Source organism: Notolabrus celidotus, chromosome 3, assembly GCF_009762535.1.
Source record: "Notolabrus celidotus isolate fNotCel1 chromosome 3, fNotCel1.pri, whole genome shotgun sequence".
NCBI lineage: Eukaryota > Metazoa > Chordata > Actinopteri > Labriformes > Labridae > Notolabrus > Notolabrus celidotus.
The window spans coordinates 2,177,259-2,193,538 of NC_048274.1; the positions used below are offsets into that span (position 1 = coordinate 2,177,259).

General features: G+C 44.5%; 1 protein-coding gene across 6 annotated transcripts in view; it reads left to right on the plus strand.

Annotated features, from left to right (window-relative positions):
* Positions 1-16,280, plus strand: part of plekhg4 (pleckstrin homology domain containing, family G (with RhoGef domain) member 4) — a 78,366-nt gene that overhangs the window by 39,259 nt on the left and 22,827 nt on the right. For all 6 annotated transcript variants that reach the window (XM_034679859.1, XM_034679858.1, XM_034679860.1 and 3 more), the window contains 2 exons: positions 11,850-12,047; positions 12,996-15,162. In XM_034679859.1, coding sequence (XP_034535750.1) covers positions 13,284-15,162 — 1,879 coding nt within the window. In that variant the 5' untranslated portion in view covers positions 11,850-12,047; positions 12,996-13,283. The remainder of the gene's footprint in view (positions 1-11,849; positions 12,048-12,995; positions 15,163-16,280) is intronic.

The following is a 16,280-nucleotide window of genomic DNA, read 5'->3' on the forward strand; positions in this document are numbered from 1 at the left end:
AGGAATGAAGAAATAACTGGAGCAGATGTAAAACAACACCAGAGAACCTTGATGAGTAGAAAGCCAGTCTCACACGGGACTCATGTTACCTGTGGAGCTCCGCACTTATATAACAGTTAAGAAAACAGAGGTGGTCTGTGTTCTTAATCCGGTGTGTAATCTATAAAGTCAAATTCCTCCAATAATTAAAGTCATAATTCGTCCGAGGTCATCTGATAATGTGAGTCCATGTGAAGGAGCTTCTTCCAGAGGCTGCAGTAGAAACATGATGAATGATGGAAGTCCAGAAGGATGAGCGTCAGTCCGGTGTGTGGATCTGTGTGTAGTGTAGTTGTGTTTGTACGGTTTTTCAGCTCTGGTTTGATAATCGTTTTTTGTTTGTGTTCAGTAATATAAGACGTGATCACCTGCTCAGTCAGGTATTCAAAGTCCTGCAAAATATTGTCCTTCCTGGTTCTGATCCTGCTACTTACAGTGTTACCCACACATACGCCTACGCAGGCTGTCTAACTATCTGCACATATGAGCGGACTCTCTGTCCGGGTTAGGCACCACTTCTAGATATACACTACCAGTCAAAAGTTTGGACACACCTTCTCATGCAATGGTTTTTATTTATTCTAATTATTTTCCACATTGTAGATTAATACTGAAGACATCAAAACTATGAAATAATCTGGTTTTGCCATAATCTGGATTACAACAGTAGTCAAATAGAGCTATCCATTGTGTACTAACCCTACCTCTGAACAACACAACTGATGGTCTCAAACACATTAAGAAGGCAAGTCATTCTACAAATGAACTCTTGACAAGGCTCATGCTCATTAGAAACCATTCCAGGAGACCACTTCATGAAGCAGACTGAGAGAATACCAAGAGTGTGCAAAGCTGTCATGAAGGAAAAAGGGGGCTACTTTACAGAATCTAAAATATAAAACATATTCTGCTTTGTTTAACATTAAATCATTCCATATATGTTCTTTCATAGTTTTGATGTCTTTGGTGTTAATCTACAGTGTTTACAATAATTAAAATAAATAGAAACCCTTGAATGAGAAGGTTTTTCCAAACTTTTGACTGGTAGTGTAAGTTGTGTTGATTTGAGGACGTATAACAGGGGAGAATAAGACAGGAAGAGCCAGTGAGTTTATCAGGACAAGAGAGGTGTAGGTGTGTGAGAAATACAACTGAGGGCAAGAAGGAGAGCTTTTCGAGTAGTCACAGATTTGATTGTTGGCCGTGGCTGGTACCCTCAGATACACAAGGCAAGGCAAGTTTATTTATAAAGAACCATTCATACAAAGAGCAATTTGAAGTGCTTTACAGAGTTCAAAAACCAAAACCAGAACAGCAACAATCAGCAAAAACATACAGCAAACACTTCAAACATATACATTCTATATGCAGCTACTTATGTTTGATCTACTCTCTCTCTCTCTCTCTCTCTCTCTCTCTCTCTCTCTCTCTCTCTCTCTCTCTCTCTCTCTCTCTCTCTCTCTCTCTCTCCCCGTACTTACGTAACTTAACCTACATATTAAATAGTTTTGGGTCTTATTATTTATTTAATTTAGGAGGGAATATTCTAAATAATCAGCCCCCTTCGCTGCTCTGAAGTCCATAACTTGCAGAGTCTTACTGTCACGTCAGACACAGAATCACAACTGGTCTTGTCTTAACCGAAATGAACCTTTAATCATTCGATTCATCTCAGAACTTCCTCCCAAGGATTAAGACTCACACAGCTATAAAAATCCAGTACAAGTTATCAGAGGAATTAAACACTGGTTCTTGTGTTCTTCTAGCTTTGAGTAATACAAGTCTCTCTCTGTATGAAAGGTTTTGTAATAACATCATGATGATTTCCTTGATTGGCACATTGACAAACTTGTTCTCCCATATATGATACCGCATTTTAGTCAGTGTCGGAGGTCAGAAGTGATACCAGTGTATGCAGCACACAGAAAGATAATGCTTTAAAGCCACCTTTGTGTTTTCTCCAAGGATGCAAGATCAAGTCCAGACATGTTGGAGATATTTTCTTCTTCTTTTTTTAAGTTTGACAGTTTCACAAAAAATGATTTACACTTTACTTTAAAGTGTGTGTGACAAGAAAGCTTCAGGTTTCAATGTCACACTTGTATCAGGTTCATTTATGAAACGCTTTAAGGAGTTCTCAACCTTATCTCTGTGTGAGAGAGGCGTATAGTGTGAGAAATGTCTGCAGCTGTTTGGGATAATCTGTCTCCCTGAGTCGCAGGTCTCAGGTTGTCTCTTTACCTGGTTAAAAAAAAGGAGGTTTAGTGGACTTCACTGACACCTTCACTCATCACCGGCCTGGAGTCAAGCTGCCCTGCTCTCTCAGCTTCATTCACAGTCAGTTTTGTGGCTTGTGGTCATTTTGGAATGAGGTTTGTGAAGTTTTCAAACCGTCATGCTCTTGTATTGCTTTGTGTAAGGCGGTGCAGAAAAACCACAAAGGTGAAAAGGTTGAAAAATATAAATAACGGACAACATAATCATCTTTATGGGAGAAATCTGGGTGTAAGAGTTCAAAGTAAACACAGTTATGTCCTAATAAGAAGAGCCATCGTTGTGGTTTTGTGTCCTGGGCGCTCCTAACAACCTCCACCACAAGCGACAGCTGGCCTGGTCTGTCACCGTGTTCACTCCTGAGGGGTCAGAGGCCACGTCTCCTGTGGGTCCCTTGCATTTAAAGCTCCTCCCTCCCCGTGCAGTGTCACCCTGATTGGTTACTAAAACAGGTCATGAACTCTGCTTTTTGCAAACCATGACCCCACTTATGGTCTGGTTGTTTAAACACACGAGCGGCAGAGACCGGGTCAAAGATGTTTAATCACATATTAAACATATGTTGCTTTTAATGTGACGGAACCTCTCTGGGTGTATTTGTAGGTTCAGTTCAGGATCCGGACTCTAACAGTGACCCTGTTATTTGCTGCACCCTCATCCTCCACACCCAACAGGAACTGGTTTTACCATCAGCAGTCAGCTGAGGAGTCGTGTGGATGAATCATGGCCCTCTAGGGAGAGAGAGGCTGCCACTGACTATTCATTAAAACCAGAATAACCTGAGAGATTGGATTAGTTTATCCTGAAGGCTCCATCTGGATGATTAAACAACAGCCTGTTGTCTGTGATCAAAACCCTGGAAGTCGGTAAAACGTCACCGATTTTGCAGCTTTGAATCTCTGAATTCAGGTCAAAGGACTCTCCTGGATCATTAAACCAGACAAGGTTGAAGTTTGCACCTTGAAGCTGTGTGTTTGGTGGACTTCTTTAATACTACACTACCCATAATCCTTAGCTGCTGTTGCTTTGGTGAAGGAACCAATCAAAAATTGCTGTAGTTATCATCCAAAAGTTGTACAAATGTAATAATGAGCTGATTCCAACAGTAAAAGGTGAAGCTCTGTAATAGGCTGCTTGCTGGTGAAATGCACCCTGGGAGTTGCAGTTATCTAATCCAGTTGTATGTCTTTTAGCTTCTCCACAGTTGTCGTTCAATCCACTTTTTCATCATCTCTAAGAGGAATACATGAGATCTGGATATTTAAGAGTGATCTAAAATCTCTCCTCCCATTCAGTTACTTCAGGTGATGACTGCAACAGATGTTAAGGCGCCATCAGAAGTCAAAATAAGACGAGCACAAAGCTGATCACTCCTTGCTTTGTTTAGCTGACATGGCTTTTTGTCATCATTTGATGATGTCACGTGGATCAGGTCCGTCTGGTCTCTCCTGTCCTTGTTCTTAATACCCGAGTAATGAACCCTGAATAAGACCATAATAACTATCACTGATCCTGACTGTGCTGACAACAAGCTGGACATACCTTTCCTTGTTTCTGTCGAGCCACGTTCAGACTGAGAGGCAGGGCAGTTTTATTCACACAAGTCCGTCCGTAGATTATTTTGTCAGTATTCGCCCTCCTGATGCGCTTGAAAGCACCGTCGTGTCCGAGTTTCTGGAGTCACGCACCGCTCGGTTGACTTTGGCCTTCAGAGACTGTGTCTGGATTAACTTTAACCCCACGTCAAGCAGCTTGAGGTCGACCTGTGCCTGGTGTAATGAACTTTCAGCTCGATTTGGTACCAGGGTTTCTTAGATTGGACACCAACTACAGAGGCTGTATTTCCACAGCTGAGTGCCCGTCCGTCTGTCTGCCTTTGGTGAGTGACGGAGTGACAGCAGCAAAAACTTCACCTCAAATTTAGTCTGCCATCTTCTTTTTTTTGCCCTGAAAGTTTGACTTTTTCAGAATTATGAAGCTAAGATTTCCCAAACAGCTTTCTCACTCTTAGCTGATCTGCATCGTCCAAATCAAACCATTTAAACATCTTTTAAACAGTATTGAATTTTATATTTAAAGACCCAGGGTTTTCCTTTTCCTTATCTCGCACAATAAAACCAACAACACTGATATGCCTGAAGGCACTACACAGGAAGGAGCCTTAAATCCACTGCTTTGACCTCTGACCTCTGACCCTCTCCTAATTGTCTGTTTGTGTTGTGAATGATCTCTGAAGTGAAGCTTTCTGTGTGTTTTTACCATCACGAAGAGCTGGAGATGAATGAAACTCAAAATGAAATGAAACGCTGTGTTTTTATCACAGAAGTCTGCCCTGTGGAGGATAATGAAGTTATTCAGCAGCGCCTCTGAGTGGGTGGCCTCTTTGAGTCTCATGGGAACCTCACTCAGCCTGCTTTGATGTCCCTCCTCCTCACCCCTCCTCACCCTCCTTCACATGCAGTCTTAATACTATAATCCTCACAGTTATATACTCTGTATTCCTACAGTTGGATTAACATTTTGTGTGCGTTGTAGTTAACTCTCATTTCCCTCTTTCTCTTGCATCACAGAGCTGGTTTTCTCTGTCATTGAAATCACACAGGGGTTAATGCTGAATTTGCTCAAGTGGAGTTTACAAGTCTTTACATCACACACACACACGGATTGTTCCAGGGCGGTCCAACTAGGGTCGAGGATTTAACCTCCAGTACTGGGTTAGGTGGATGACGATGCACCTCATGCTTAGTAATTCAAAAGTTGTTCCTTCGGTTAAACATTAGCTTGGCATCTGCGTCAGTACTCCGCTCTGCTTTTCTAAACACAGGACCATATAGGAACGTCATACAACCCCACTTCAAAAAGCAAACTACCCCCTTCAAAAACCAACTACATGTGTTTTAAGAAGGGGCAGGGATTGCAGAGTAACTCACAATACGATACCTGATACATGGCAAACTGTAGCAATAACGTCATGACACAGCGACTCTGTGATAATTGATCGATTGCGAGACAATCATGTAATGAAATATCACAACATCTGATTAGGTGGGTGAGATAGACATGCACCAAATCAATCCTGTGGCCTGTGTAGGAAGGACTACGCCCTCTGTACATGGGGCGCCTGTTCTATCGACTAAGCTAAACCAGCGCACAAAGTTGTGGATATGTGGCACCAGTGATGTGATGACAGAATCCCAGGAGTCAGGACAATGATATGTTGTTGTATTGATAATTTGTCCCATCCCCAATCTTATTATTTCTGATGTTCATATAGAGAAAATCAAGCTAACACAAGTAGGCGCAGGAAATACAGTTTTTAAAATAAAATTCAAAGTCCTTCAATAACTTCAAACCCTCTCTACGATGGACGGTGTCTTACTCAGACATTAAACCCACTAATTATTCACCACATGTCATTACACAAACTTACAACACAATACAAGATGGAAGTAAAGAGAAAACATGTGACTGAATATGTTAACATGCCTCGTCTGAAATCCTAAGTGTGCTTCGGTTAACATCAGGGTCAGGGTTTGGTTAATGTGAGCGTGTCAAACACAAAGTGGGTGAAGTGTCGAGAGTTTGCTGCAGGCTAAAAACACGCCTGATTTACTGCTGAGTGACAAGTCATAAATTGATCAAGTTATAATCTTTAAAGGGCGTTGATGATTTTGCTACTGCAGACTCTGTAACACCTTGTTTTTCTCATTATGTGTGTGACTGTGTGTGTGTGTATTAATATATTTTCATGTTGAAAACTTTTCTCGAGCCCTTGGAGCAGCATGTTTATGACGCCGTGTGAAGCTCTGTTGACTTTAGCACCCGCTCTGATCCAAAAGAGGTTCTGTCTTTGCTTGCGTCAACAGTTTGCACTCATGATCTGTGATTGGTCATCATGCCTTTCAGCAGTACAAAAACCCCCCCCATGCCACCCTCCACCCTCCACCCTGTGTCATCTGATATCCTGCTGCTAATATTGGCCTCAGAACTGCATTCGGCTGCCAGTTGTTGTGTGTGAGTTCTGACCAGCTGAGTCACATCCAGAATATTCAATGCAGCAGAGACTGATGGAGAACTCTGTGTGTGTTGCTGGTTGAAAAGGAGGATTTATAACTGGAAAGAGTGGGAATCTACCTCGTGCTTGATGTGTTGTGTTTCATAAGCTTACCTACTAGCCATTTGTTCAACCTGTTATACCCTCTTTTTTTTTTTTTTTTACACCATGAGCTGAAGACCTAAAAGATGCTGCATGCATTTCTGATGTGCAAAAAACACTACACCCTCTTTCCCTGAAATCATGCAGGTGAGCTGCATGTGTGACTGCAAACAGACACATTTTCATCATGGCTGTGTCCTGCCTGCCTCCTGGTAAATGTCCACAAGAAGCTAGGTTGAGTTGACGTGTAAACACAGCAGGTATCATCAGGAAAATTCCTTGTTTCAGACGGACAGACTGATGACAATAATATAGTTTAACCGAGCGATCCACAGAAAAGCTGCTTTATAATATTCTCTTGTCAACAGCATCTTCTTTTCAACTACTTTGTTTGTACTTTGAAGACGTCTAATTACACGTAGCACTGATAAAGAGGCTAAAACTGTGCTCACAGTGTCAGACTCTGTTGCTTCTTCTTCCATCTTGGTTGCGTTGCAGTGCAAACATGAAGCGTGATTTAAGCAGCGTCCTTTTCACGCCATGTCATTTCTTAAAACTGCTGGAGTAGGGTCGTGCACTATTGCCGAAAAGTTCTAGCTCTATAGATTTAACTTTATTTGTACCCGTAGGTAAACTTGTTTTGCAGCCAGCGAGATATCAGATCATTACCGAGTTAAAAGACAGACATCAGACAGAACAAACCGCTTTTATGTGCCATACTAAAATAAAAACCAATAAAAACTATAGAATCACATGAATAGATAAGACAATCTAGAGTTAAGTCTTAAAATTAGAGTTTGAATCTGTGATAATGGTAATTGATGATATTTTGCATCCCTAAAAACAGTGAAATTCAAACAAAAAACTGCTAATAAAGTCTGCTATTGTACTAGTTCTCACCATAGACTGTAAATAAAAATGGACAGCGTTGCTCCGCCTCTTCCCGTTGTACAGTTCTGAAGCCAAAAAATCCCTCTCCTGGGCGCAGCCATTGTGCAGCCAGAGCCTGTGAAGCCACTGTAATAAGCTCCGCCCTACAGCGTAACGTCACAAGCATAGACTGTATAAAATATGGACGTAGTATCCGTGACGTCACCCATCTGTTCCTGAGAGCTGTTTTGAAGCAAATCGACGGCGGCAGCCATATTGGAAATGCGGAACTCAACCAGGCAGAGTGTGACGTAGTGTGAGCCTCTTAAGGCTGATTTATACTTCTGCGTCGAATCGACGGCGTAGCCTACGCCGTAGGTCCGCGTAGCTCCCGTACCTACGCAGAGGCCTACGCACGTAGCTGACGTGCACCTCCTCCAAAATGTAACTACGCGTAGAGCCGACGCGGACCGCAAGCTCTGTGATTGGTCCGCTCGACGGCTTTGTCTTTCCCGCATTCACAGCACTTCCGGGATCCCGGACATCGGCCACACATCGGCCGTGTATTTCATCTCCTCCTCTCTATTCTTCATGTAATCATGTCTGTATGATAAACAGCAACATGTATCAGCTGTAGATTAACAGAACACGCTCTGAATCGATGTGGAAAAGTAAACAGAGATCGTAGCGGGACCGGAAGCAGGCGACCGGCTATCAGAGAGACCGCACTGCCCTCAGGCGTTTCGGCGGAGAATTGCTGCGCGACACAGACACACCGACGCAGAAGTATGAGGGGCTCATGTCCGCGTCAGCCCCTGCTGCGTAGGGCGACGCAGAAGTATAAATCAGCCTTTAGCCAATGGCTGTGTGTTCCCGACCGGGAGTCACGTCAGTCATGTCCTTATTTGGGCAAAACTCGTAATCCTAATATCTTCTGAACCGTCACGTTAGAAAAAAATTCACTCCCCGTACAGTGTATGCCATTAGAGAGATTAGCTTCATAGGGCCAAGCCGTTTTTTGAACCAGGCTGTAAACATGTTTAGTAATGCTGCAAAGATCGTCTTTTTCCCATTCATGTCTATGTAGTTTCCGGTGTTTCTGCAGCCAGCCTCAAGCGGATTCTCAATGTATTGCAGTTTATAGCACTTCCGCATTGGCTTCATCGTTTGAGACCGGAGTTTGCCGCTTGGTCACAAGACGCTGTGTGCCCTTTGAAGTTTCGTTCTACGGCGGCTGTGAATCAAAGGAAACCCGGCAGTAAAACCCCGTTTTTTAAACTCTAATAACTAATGAAAAATAAACTTTTCCGAAAAAAGAGGCCTTGGACACAAAACACTCAAATACTAACTACATATCACCACAGCATACGGATGTGAGAGACATTCGTACGACGTGTATTTATTTTTTAAAGTTTGACTGCTCCCCCATTCAAATGAATGGGGGAGACGGATTTTTTGACCTATACTGCAGCCAGCCACCAGGGGGTAGTCACACTGCTGAAAGCCTCACCACCAGGGCCGTATCCGGCACGCTTGGTTCTCACATGTTGTTAATGTTATTAATAAAAACAACTTATTAAAGAAAAACAGCAAATATTTATTCAAGTCAAGTCAAACTTTTTAATTGTATAGCACATTTTAAAACAACCGCAGTTTGGCTTAAAAACACAATCAATAAAAAACAAATGTTAGTTAAAAAAGAATGGATGTTAGAAACAAAATAGATAACACCAAAAAAGCCACAATTAATAAAAAAGAAGATAAAATGTTGGGATGTCTCACTCAACAGGTATTAAGAGCCAACACAAAAGGTGTGTTTTAGCAAAGATTTAAAACTCAATGGTCTGAGCATATTTAATACATGGAGGCAAACTGTTCACAATTTATCAACTAAGAAATGACTCATTCAAGTAAAAACAAAACAAAAACACTGAAATCATCAGAGCTAGTTTTTAGGTCAAACAGTGCTGGAACGAAGAAACAAATTCAAAGAGGCCGGCAGCGTTTACTTTGTTAAATATCACACAGAGAACGTTTTAAACCGACACTTCCTCTTAATGTAAACAAGAGAGACTCTGCCAAAGTTCACTGAACGTGTTTTTGTTTTGCCCGCCTGTAGCTGGTCGGTCGTGGTCGAGTTGTCAGACGGAGAAACAGGTCACTTGATAAGCGCCTTCTAACGTAGCGTGACGTTAAAGTGGTCCGGTCTATCGAGTCACAATAACGCCTTAGAATTATGATAATAGTGTAAAACCAGAGGAGGGCCAGAGTAACTTTATTTAGGGGGTCGGATGTGGCTCGTGGTAGACTAGGTCATCTCTCAATCAAAGAAGGTTGGATCCCCAGCTCTTGAAGAATACCTGGCAAAGTGAAGGGCATGGGAGTGTGAATGGGATTACTACTGATGGAGGGTTGGGCGCTTTATCTAGCAGCCTCTTCACTCACTGCATGACTCTGAGTGTGTGTGTGTGTGAGTGTGTGTATAGAGGGAATGTGACGTGGTGTAAAAGCACTTTGAGTGGGTTGGCAAACTAGAAAAACGTGAAACAAGTGCCGTCCGTTTGAGATTTACTGTTACAAGGTGCAAAACTCATGGGTCCCTTTCTTCAGTATAATCACCACCAAGGTTTAGAAGGTGAAATAAAGTTCGGTAATAAATAATCTACACAGTTTGATTCATCGTATCGGCAGATAACGTGTCACGTTGGTGTTTACAGAAGCTCTGGCAAGCTCCAGGTGTGGAAGTAAAAATCGAGTATTAACATGTAAGAATAGTTCTGTATGAAAATATACTGAGTGTGCTGGTTTTCATCCTCCATCAATCATGGGGCGCTGGAGGGAATTAGCTGCGAGAGACACACACAGGGGAGGATAAAATTAAAGCAGAGGGATCTGTGCTCGTATTCTCACGTGCCAACAGAAAGAGAGAGGGAAGATTAAACAGAAATACTCTGCTACACATAAACTCTGAGAACCACTGCAGTCAGCATGAAGACGTATGTCGGTCAGAGAGCTGGAGCCAGACGTCGTGTGCCGGCAGATATTTTTACCTGAGCAGTCTCTGCAGCTTCCAGACCAGTGGATCCAGTTACAGCCCCGTTTCTGGTCCCCCGTGCGCCACACCTCCTGCGCCTGCTGGGTACGCCCAGGGCGGTTAGCATGAACTTGTTTTTGTCTGTGCACTCAAAGATTGAACACGTGCTGATATGAGGCGTGTTGGCAGGGCAGAGATGAAGAACAGCTGACTGAACGCTAATGTACAGTATAAGGACTAATAATAGCGTAGGAAGCTGTGGTTGGTGTAAACGGTCAGTGGTTATTTACCTTTCAGAGCAGGGTAACCAAAAGGACCGTCTTCCTCTCTGTGGGCAGGTCGGTGTGTCACACGTGGTCAAAGAGAAACAGTGGAGATGTTTAAGAAGTGGAGGGCGTACAATGACTCTCTGTTCTTTGAGCAGCTGGAATGTGATTCAGAGGTGTGGCGTTTTTAAAGACGGCAGCTGTATGTCCTGTAAACACAAGCACGTTCTCAGATGTTGTTTTTTATAGTTTTATGGTTTTACATTTAAACCCTGGAGCATACCAAAAACCTCTGCTGCAGAAGCTCTGAACGATAACAGTTTCTGGTCAGCTGATACTCAAGAATCATCACCCAGGGTTAACTTCACTCATCTTAATAATGACTAAGATGCCTAATACGGCGTAAAAAGGCCTCTGCATGTGCAAGCTAAACTATATTTGAGTGTTGTTGAAGTCTTACTTCAGCATATTTCCATCTCTATAACATCTCTCGCCTGCGTCCGTCTCTCTCCCCCCAACAGTACTGCAATTTGTGGTTCACACCCTGGTCACCTCCCGCCTAGACTACTGCAACTCCCCTCTTTTTGGTTTACCCGACAAGTCCATCCATAAACTTCAACTGGTTCAAAACTCAGCTGCCTGCATCCTCACTAAAACCCCCTCCACCAGCCCCATAACACCTGTCCTGCAGCAACTCCACTGGCTCCCCATCAAACACAGCATCATCTTTAAGATTCTGTTCCTCACCTACAAGGCCATCAACAACCGAGCTCATCAGGACCTCATTGAGCACCTTTACCTTAAATACCCACCATACCGTAGTCTCAGATCCTCCTTTTCCACCCAACTCACCCTCTCACCTGCTCGCTTAAACCACCATGAGGTCAAGAGCCTTCAGCCGCTCAGCCCCCCGCCTCTTGAACTCTCTCCCCAAGGACTTACAAAATTCCACCTCTCCCAACACCTTCAAATCCCGCCTCAAAACACACCTTTTCCACCAAGCGTACTCTCTTTAATCTGTCTTTATGGAACTTGAATGACTCCCCCCCCCTTTCATTTTATTAGTATTGTATTTATGTATTTATTACTGTGTTGTTTTATACTGTTGGTATGTTGTCAGGTGACCTTGAGTGTCCAGAAAGGCGCCTAAAAATAAAATGTATTATTATTGTAAGTCTGACCCTCGCCTTTCTCCTCCTTTTGCCTCCAGGACTCTGAATCTCTGGACCGCTGCATCCAGACTGCTCTGTCATCCCTCTACCCGCCCTTCCAGGCCACGTCTCCCACTGTCCTCTGTCAGGTCCTCAACGTGGTGGAGAACTGCTACAGAGGAGACGGTCTTCGCTACCTTTTACACTTCCTTCTGCCTGTGAAGCAATTCTTAGCGAACCTCCAGCAAGATGCCTGTGTAAGTATACGCCTGTCCCTCAGTCTGAGAGGAGAGCAGTCTGTTGCTAAGTCTTTGTTTTGTGGCTGTTATACCATGTGGACTCTGTAGGGTCTGCTGTTCACTCACCATTCAGTCTCTAGTGGTTGCCCTTCAGTCTGAAGTCTGAAGGTTTACTTTTAGATCTTTTATTGTTACTGTTTCGTCTTTATAAGCTACCATAAGTCTCAAGTTGCTGTCTCTCTCTGTATTGGCCAATCTTCCTGGCTGTATGGCTGTTATATCTCAGTCTGCAGTAACTATCTCAGGTGACACCATGTTCACTTCCCGTGTTTAAGCTCCAATCTCTAAACCAACTGTACCAAGAAGTCCCCGCACAACAGATCCTCAGTGGACTCTGTGTAGTCCTCCTCCAGCCGTCAGATAGGGTGCAAAAGAACACATGAAGTTCCCCCGTGAGTCAGGACTTAACTCTGCGAGGAACTTACTCTCACTGATGACTCAATCAGTCCACTCTCTCTCCCCCCCTCTCTCTCTCCCTCTCTCTCTCTGCTCCTGCCCGTTCTTGTCTGCTGTGGCACGCGTGGTTGGCTGATGTGTCATGTTTGGTTTAGGTGATGCTGCGGCTTTGTCACTCGCCTTGCGGCTGCTGGGCGGCGCCTTGCTCACAATCATCAATCAAACAGAGGCCATAGTGTTAGGAAGGAAGTCACTGTGTGTGTATGTGGGAGGTTGATCTGATTATATTGAATCATGTCTGGAAACAAGTAGAGCTGTGTTTAGTTGATTCTGCAGATTAGGACTAGATTAGATTACAGCCCTGATACAAAGAAGACAGGTGAACTCACTGAAGTTACTGAAGTCTGTTGTGAACAAATGATGTAACGAAAGGAAGAAGACGATCACTGAATGTTTACAGTTAGCTTTAATGCATCTTATTCATAATCTGTCCTCCTCTCCTCTCCTCAGCTGCCGTACTGCGGCCTGCTGTTCCGTCATGAAGGCTGGCCTCTGTGCGTCCACGAGAAGGTAGTTGTTCATCTCTGTCCCCTGGACTCGCGCCTCCTCCACCCCGGAGACTTCTACCTGCTGGTTTCTCCCCCTGCTGCGGCTCCTCCTCCACCTCGAGCACGCGGTGCCTCCTGCAGGAGCGCCGTCGCCTCCTCCCCTCGCCTGCTCCTGTGCAGCGCGTCAGCCAGCAGCCGCCATGTGGAGCAGCAGGAGGTGTTGGAGATAGCCCTGCGCTCACTCTTCACAATGGCCTGGCTGGACTCTGTGAACAGGGAGAGGGAGCAGCGAGGAGCGTCCAGGCTGGAGCGCTGCCTCCTCTCTGCCAATGGAGACGTCTTCAGGGTCCCCTGGGAGGACCTGGTCTACCCACAATTCATCAGCCAGCCCCGGACCTCCCTGAAGGAAGATAAGGAGTCATCAATTAAGGAGGGAGATTTGTTAATAAATACCAATCAGTGTAGAGATGCTAATACCTCAAAACAGGATGTTAAGCTCCTCCCATCGTCTCCACAAACTGACCAATCGCAGGCAAGCAGCGAAGACTCTGACTCAGAGGGCGAGTATGTGGAGCTGTCGGAGCTCCCGCTGCCTCTCTTCTCCCCACAGAAAGGCTCCTTAACTCAGTCCATCAGCCTGCAGCACCGAGCCAGGACCAGCACACACACCACTGCACACACACCTCTGAATACCACCACAACCACTAACACACACACACCTCTCCAAACCTCCGACACACACTCCTCCACGAGCACACAACCACAGAATACTCACAAAAGCATTAACGCACACTCTACTGTGAGCACACACACACTGACTGCTGCTATGACTCACACCACACACTCCTCCGGGGCCTGTGAGGAGGTCAGCTCACACACCGGGCAGCGCTCCAGGATCACAGAGGAGAGCCAAGACCAGGATTCCTCTGGATCCATCATCCTCACCCCGATATCCTCCTCCTCCTCCACTGCCCTTCCTGACGTCGTGGAAACCTCCAGCTGTCAGTCACAGGAGCAAACACAAGGTACTGATTCAGGCCGGGGTCTGATGCCAAACACGGAACCTGCAAACTGCACAGAACAGAAAGAGAGGGAAGAGGTAGGAGAGGAGAAGCAAGAAAAAGAAGGAGAGACAGAGATAGAAGAGGGGGAGCTGACTGAGAGGCAGAAAGAAACAAATGAAAGGGTAGTGTCAGATGATGAGGGTGAGGAGAAGGAAGGAGAACAGCAGGAAGACACAGAGAGTAAGAGAGATGAAGATTATGAAAGTGAGACAGAGGATGACGGAGAGGAAGAGTCTGATGATGAGTTAGAGGAGGTGGAGGTAGAAGAGGAGGTTCAGTTTATTATCGTGCAGCACAGTCAAGATAGGAGGGAGGATGAGGAGCAGCAAGTGACGAGAGAAGAGGAGAGAGGAGGTGAAGAGAAACACATCGAGCAGGAGGTCGAGACACAAGCTGAGGGTTCAGAACACACACACTCTGAGGGTTCAGAACACACACCTTTTGAGGGCTCTGAACACACACACTCTGAAAAGTCTTGTTCGGAAAATAATGCAAATCACACACACTCTGAGGGCACCGATTGTGAAAACAAAACACACCTCGAGGAGTCTAGCACACCTCACACACACTCTGAGGGCTCTGATGGTGTAAAACACACACCTCACACACACTCTGAGGGCTCTGATGGTGTAAAACACACACCTCACACACACTCTGAGGGCTCTGATCATGTAAAACACACACTTCACACACACTCGCTGGACTCTTTTTCTGAAGAAAACACGATACACACAAACTATGAAGACTCTCGTTCTGAAAATAATAAACACACTCACCCCGAGGACACTTATTGTGAAAACAACACGCACATGGAAAAGTCTAACACACCACAAACTCACCCTGAAGACCGTTATTACGAAACAAACATTCAGTCTGAAGACTCCAACCCTGAAGAGGACTCGTTCAAAACCCTTGCTGAGGAATCTAAAACACCAGAGATGAATTCAGACTCTCACAGGACTCAAGAGTCTGAAAAAGCACAGGAGAAGCTGGAAGAGGAGGAGAAGAAGGAGGAGAAGAAGGAGGAGGTTGGTGGAGGAAGAACTGCAGAGCTTCAAACTGAAGGTACAGAAACATCTCTCCTCATCACTCCCTTTTTTTACCTCTCCTGCTGTCCATCCCACAAACTGTCCTCATTTATTTCCACCTCCTCCTTCTCCTCCTGTTCCTCCTCTGATTGACTGTAACAGTCCTCTTCGTCCTCCTCGTCCTCCTCATCCTCCTTCCCTTTTTTTTACCTTCCTCTTCATGCACCTCTTCAGCTCAAACACACCTCCCCTTCCATTTTCGCTCTAACACACACTCTCCAGCAGGCAGCAGGTGGTTTACTGGAGTTGTAGCGTCGTAGAGTCGCAATCAGCTGATCGTTTTGATAACTGAAGGTTTTATGATGTAAAGATGAAGAATCACTCCTCCTCTTCAGCAGCACACAGTAACCATGTAAACAAAGCTCTCACTTCAGACTTCATTCCCACATCTGCCGATTTGGTCGGCTGTTAAATTTAAACCAGCTCGACTTCAGAGAACTGATCGTTCCCTCCCTCTGGCTGTTTTATCTGAAACAGGACTTTCACTGCTTTGAATCCTGAGAACAGCCTGAAAGCACTGCAGGACATGCTGCTGGATCAGATTGTATTTTTAGCCCAGCTCAGTTAGAGGCTGTTTTACTTTAACAACCAGATGATTTTGTGTTAGATTAAATAACAAAACTTGAAAGAATTAGTTTATAAAGAAACTGTTTGTCCCAGCAGTCCTGATGGAAGGTTAAAGAGATAAACCCATTCGTTTGAAGGAGAGTGTGCTGCTAATTCAGACCACAGAGCTGTCTTTGTGATGATTTATGATGACATTTGCAAAGAGACCGCTCAGTATAACATAAACAGAAGTGAGGAGGTTATTTTGTGTGTGTATTTTGTGCATCCTGGTGCTGAAAGGAACAACTTTTTCTCAGGGAGTATAATGTGAAGGTAATGCAAGAGAGATATGATGTTGTTTCTCTTCAGAAGAGGTGAGAACTTATTATTAGAAGAGATTTAATTGAAGGACCAGGATGTAGATACAGCCCACAGAAGTCCACAGATTGAGGTCCTCTTATTAAATCTGCTAATTCATGAAGGATTGTTTGATCCTCCTCTCGTCAGGTGGTTTCAGTTTTAATGTGAAGCATCAGGGAAGAGTGTGTG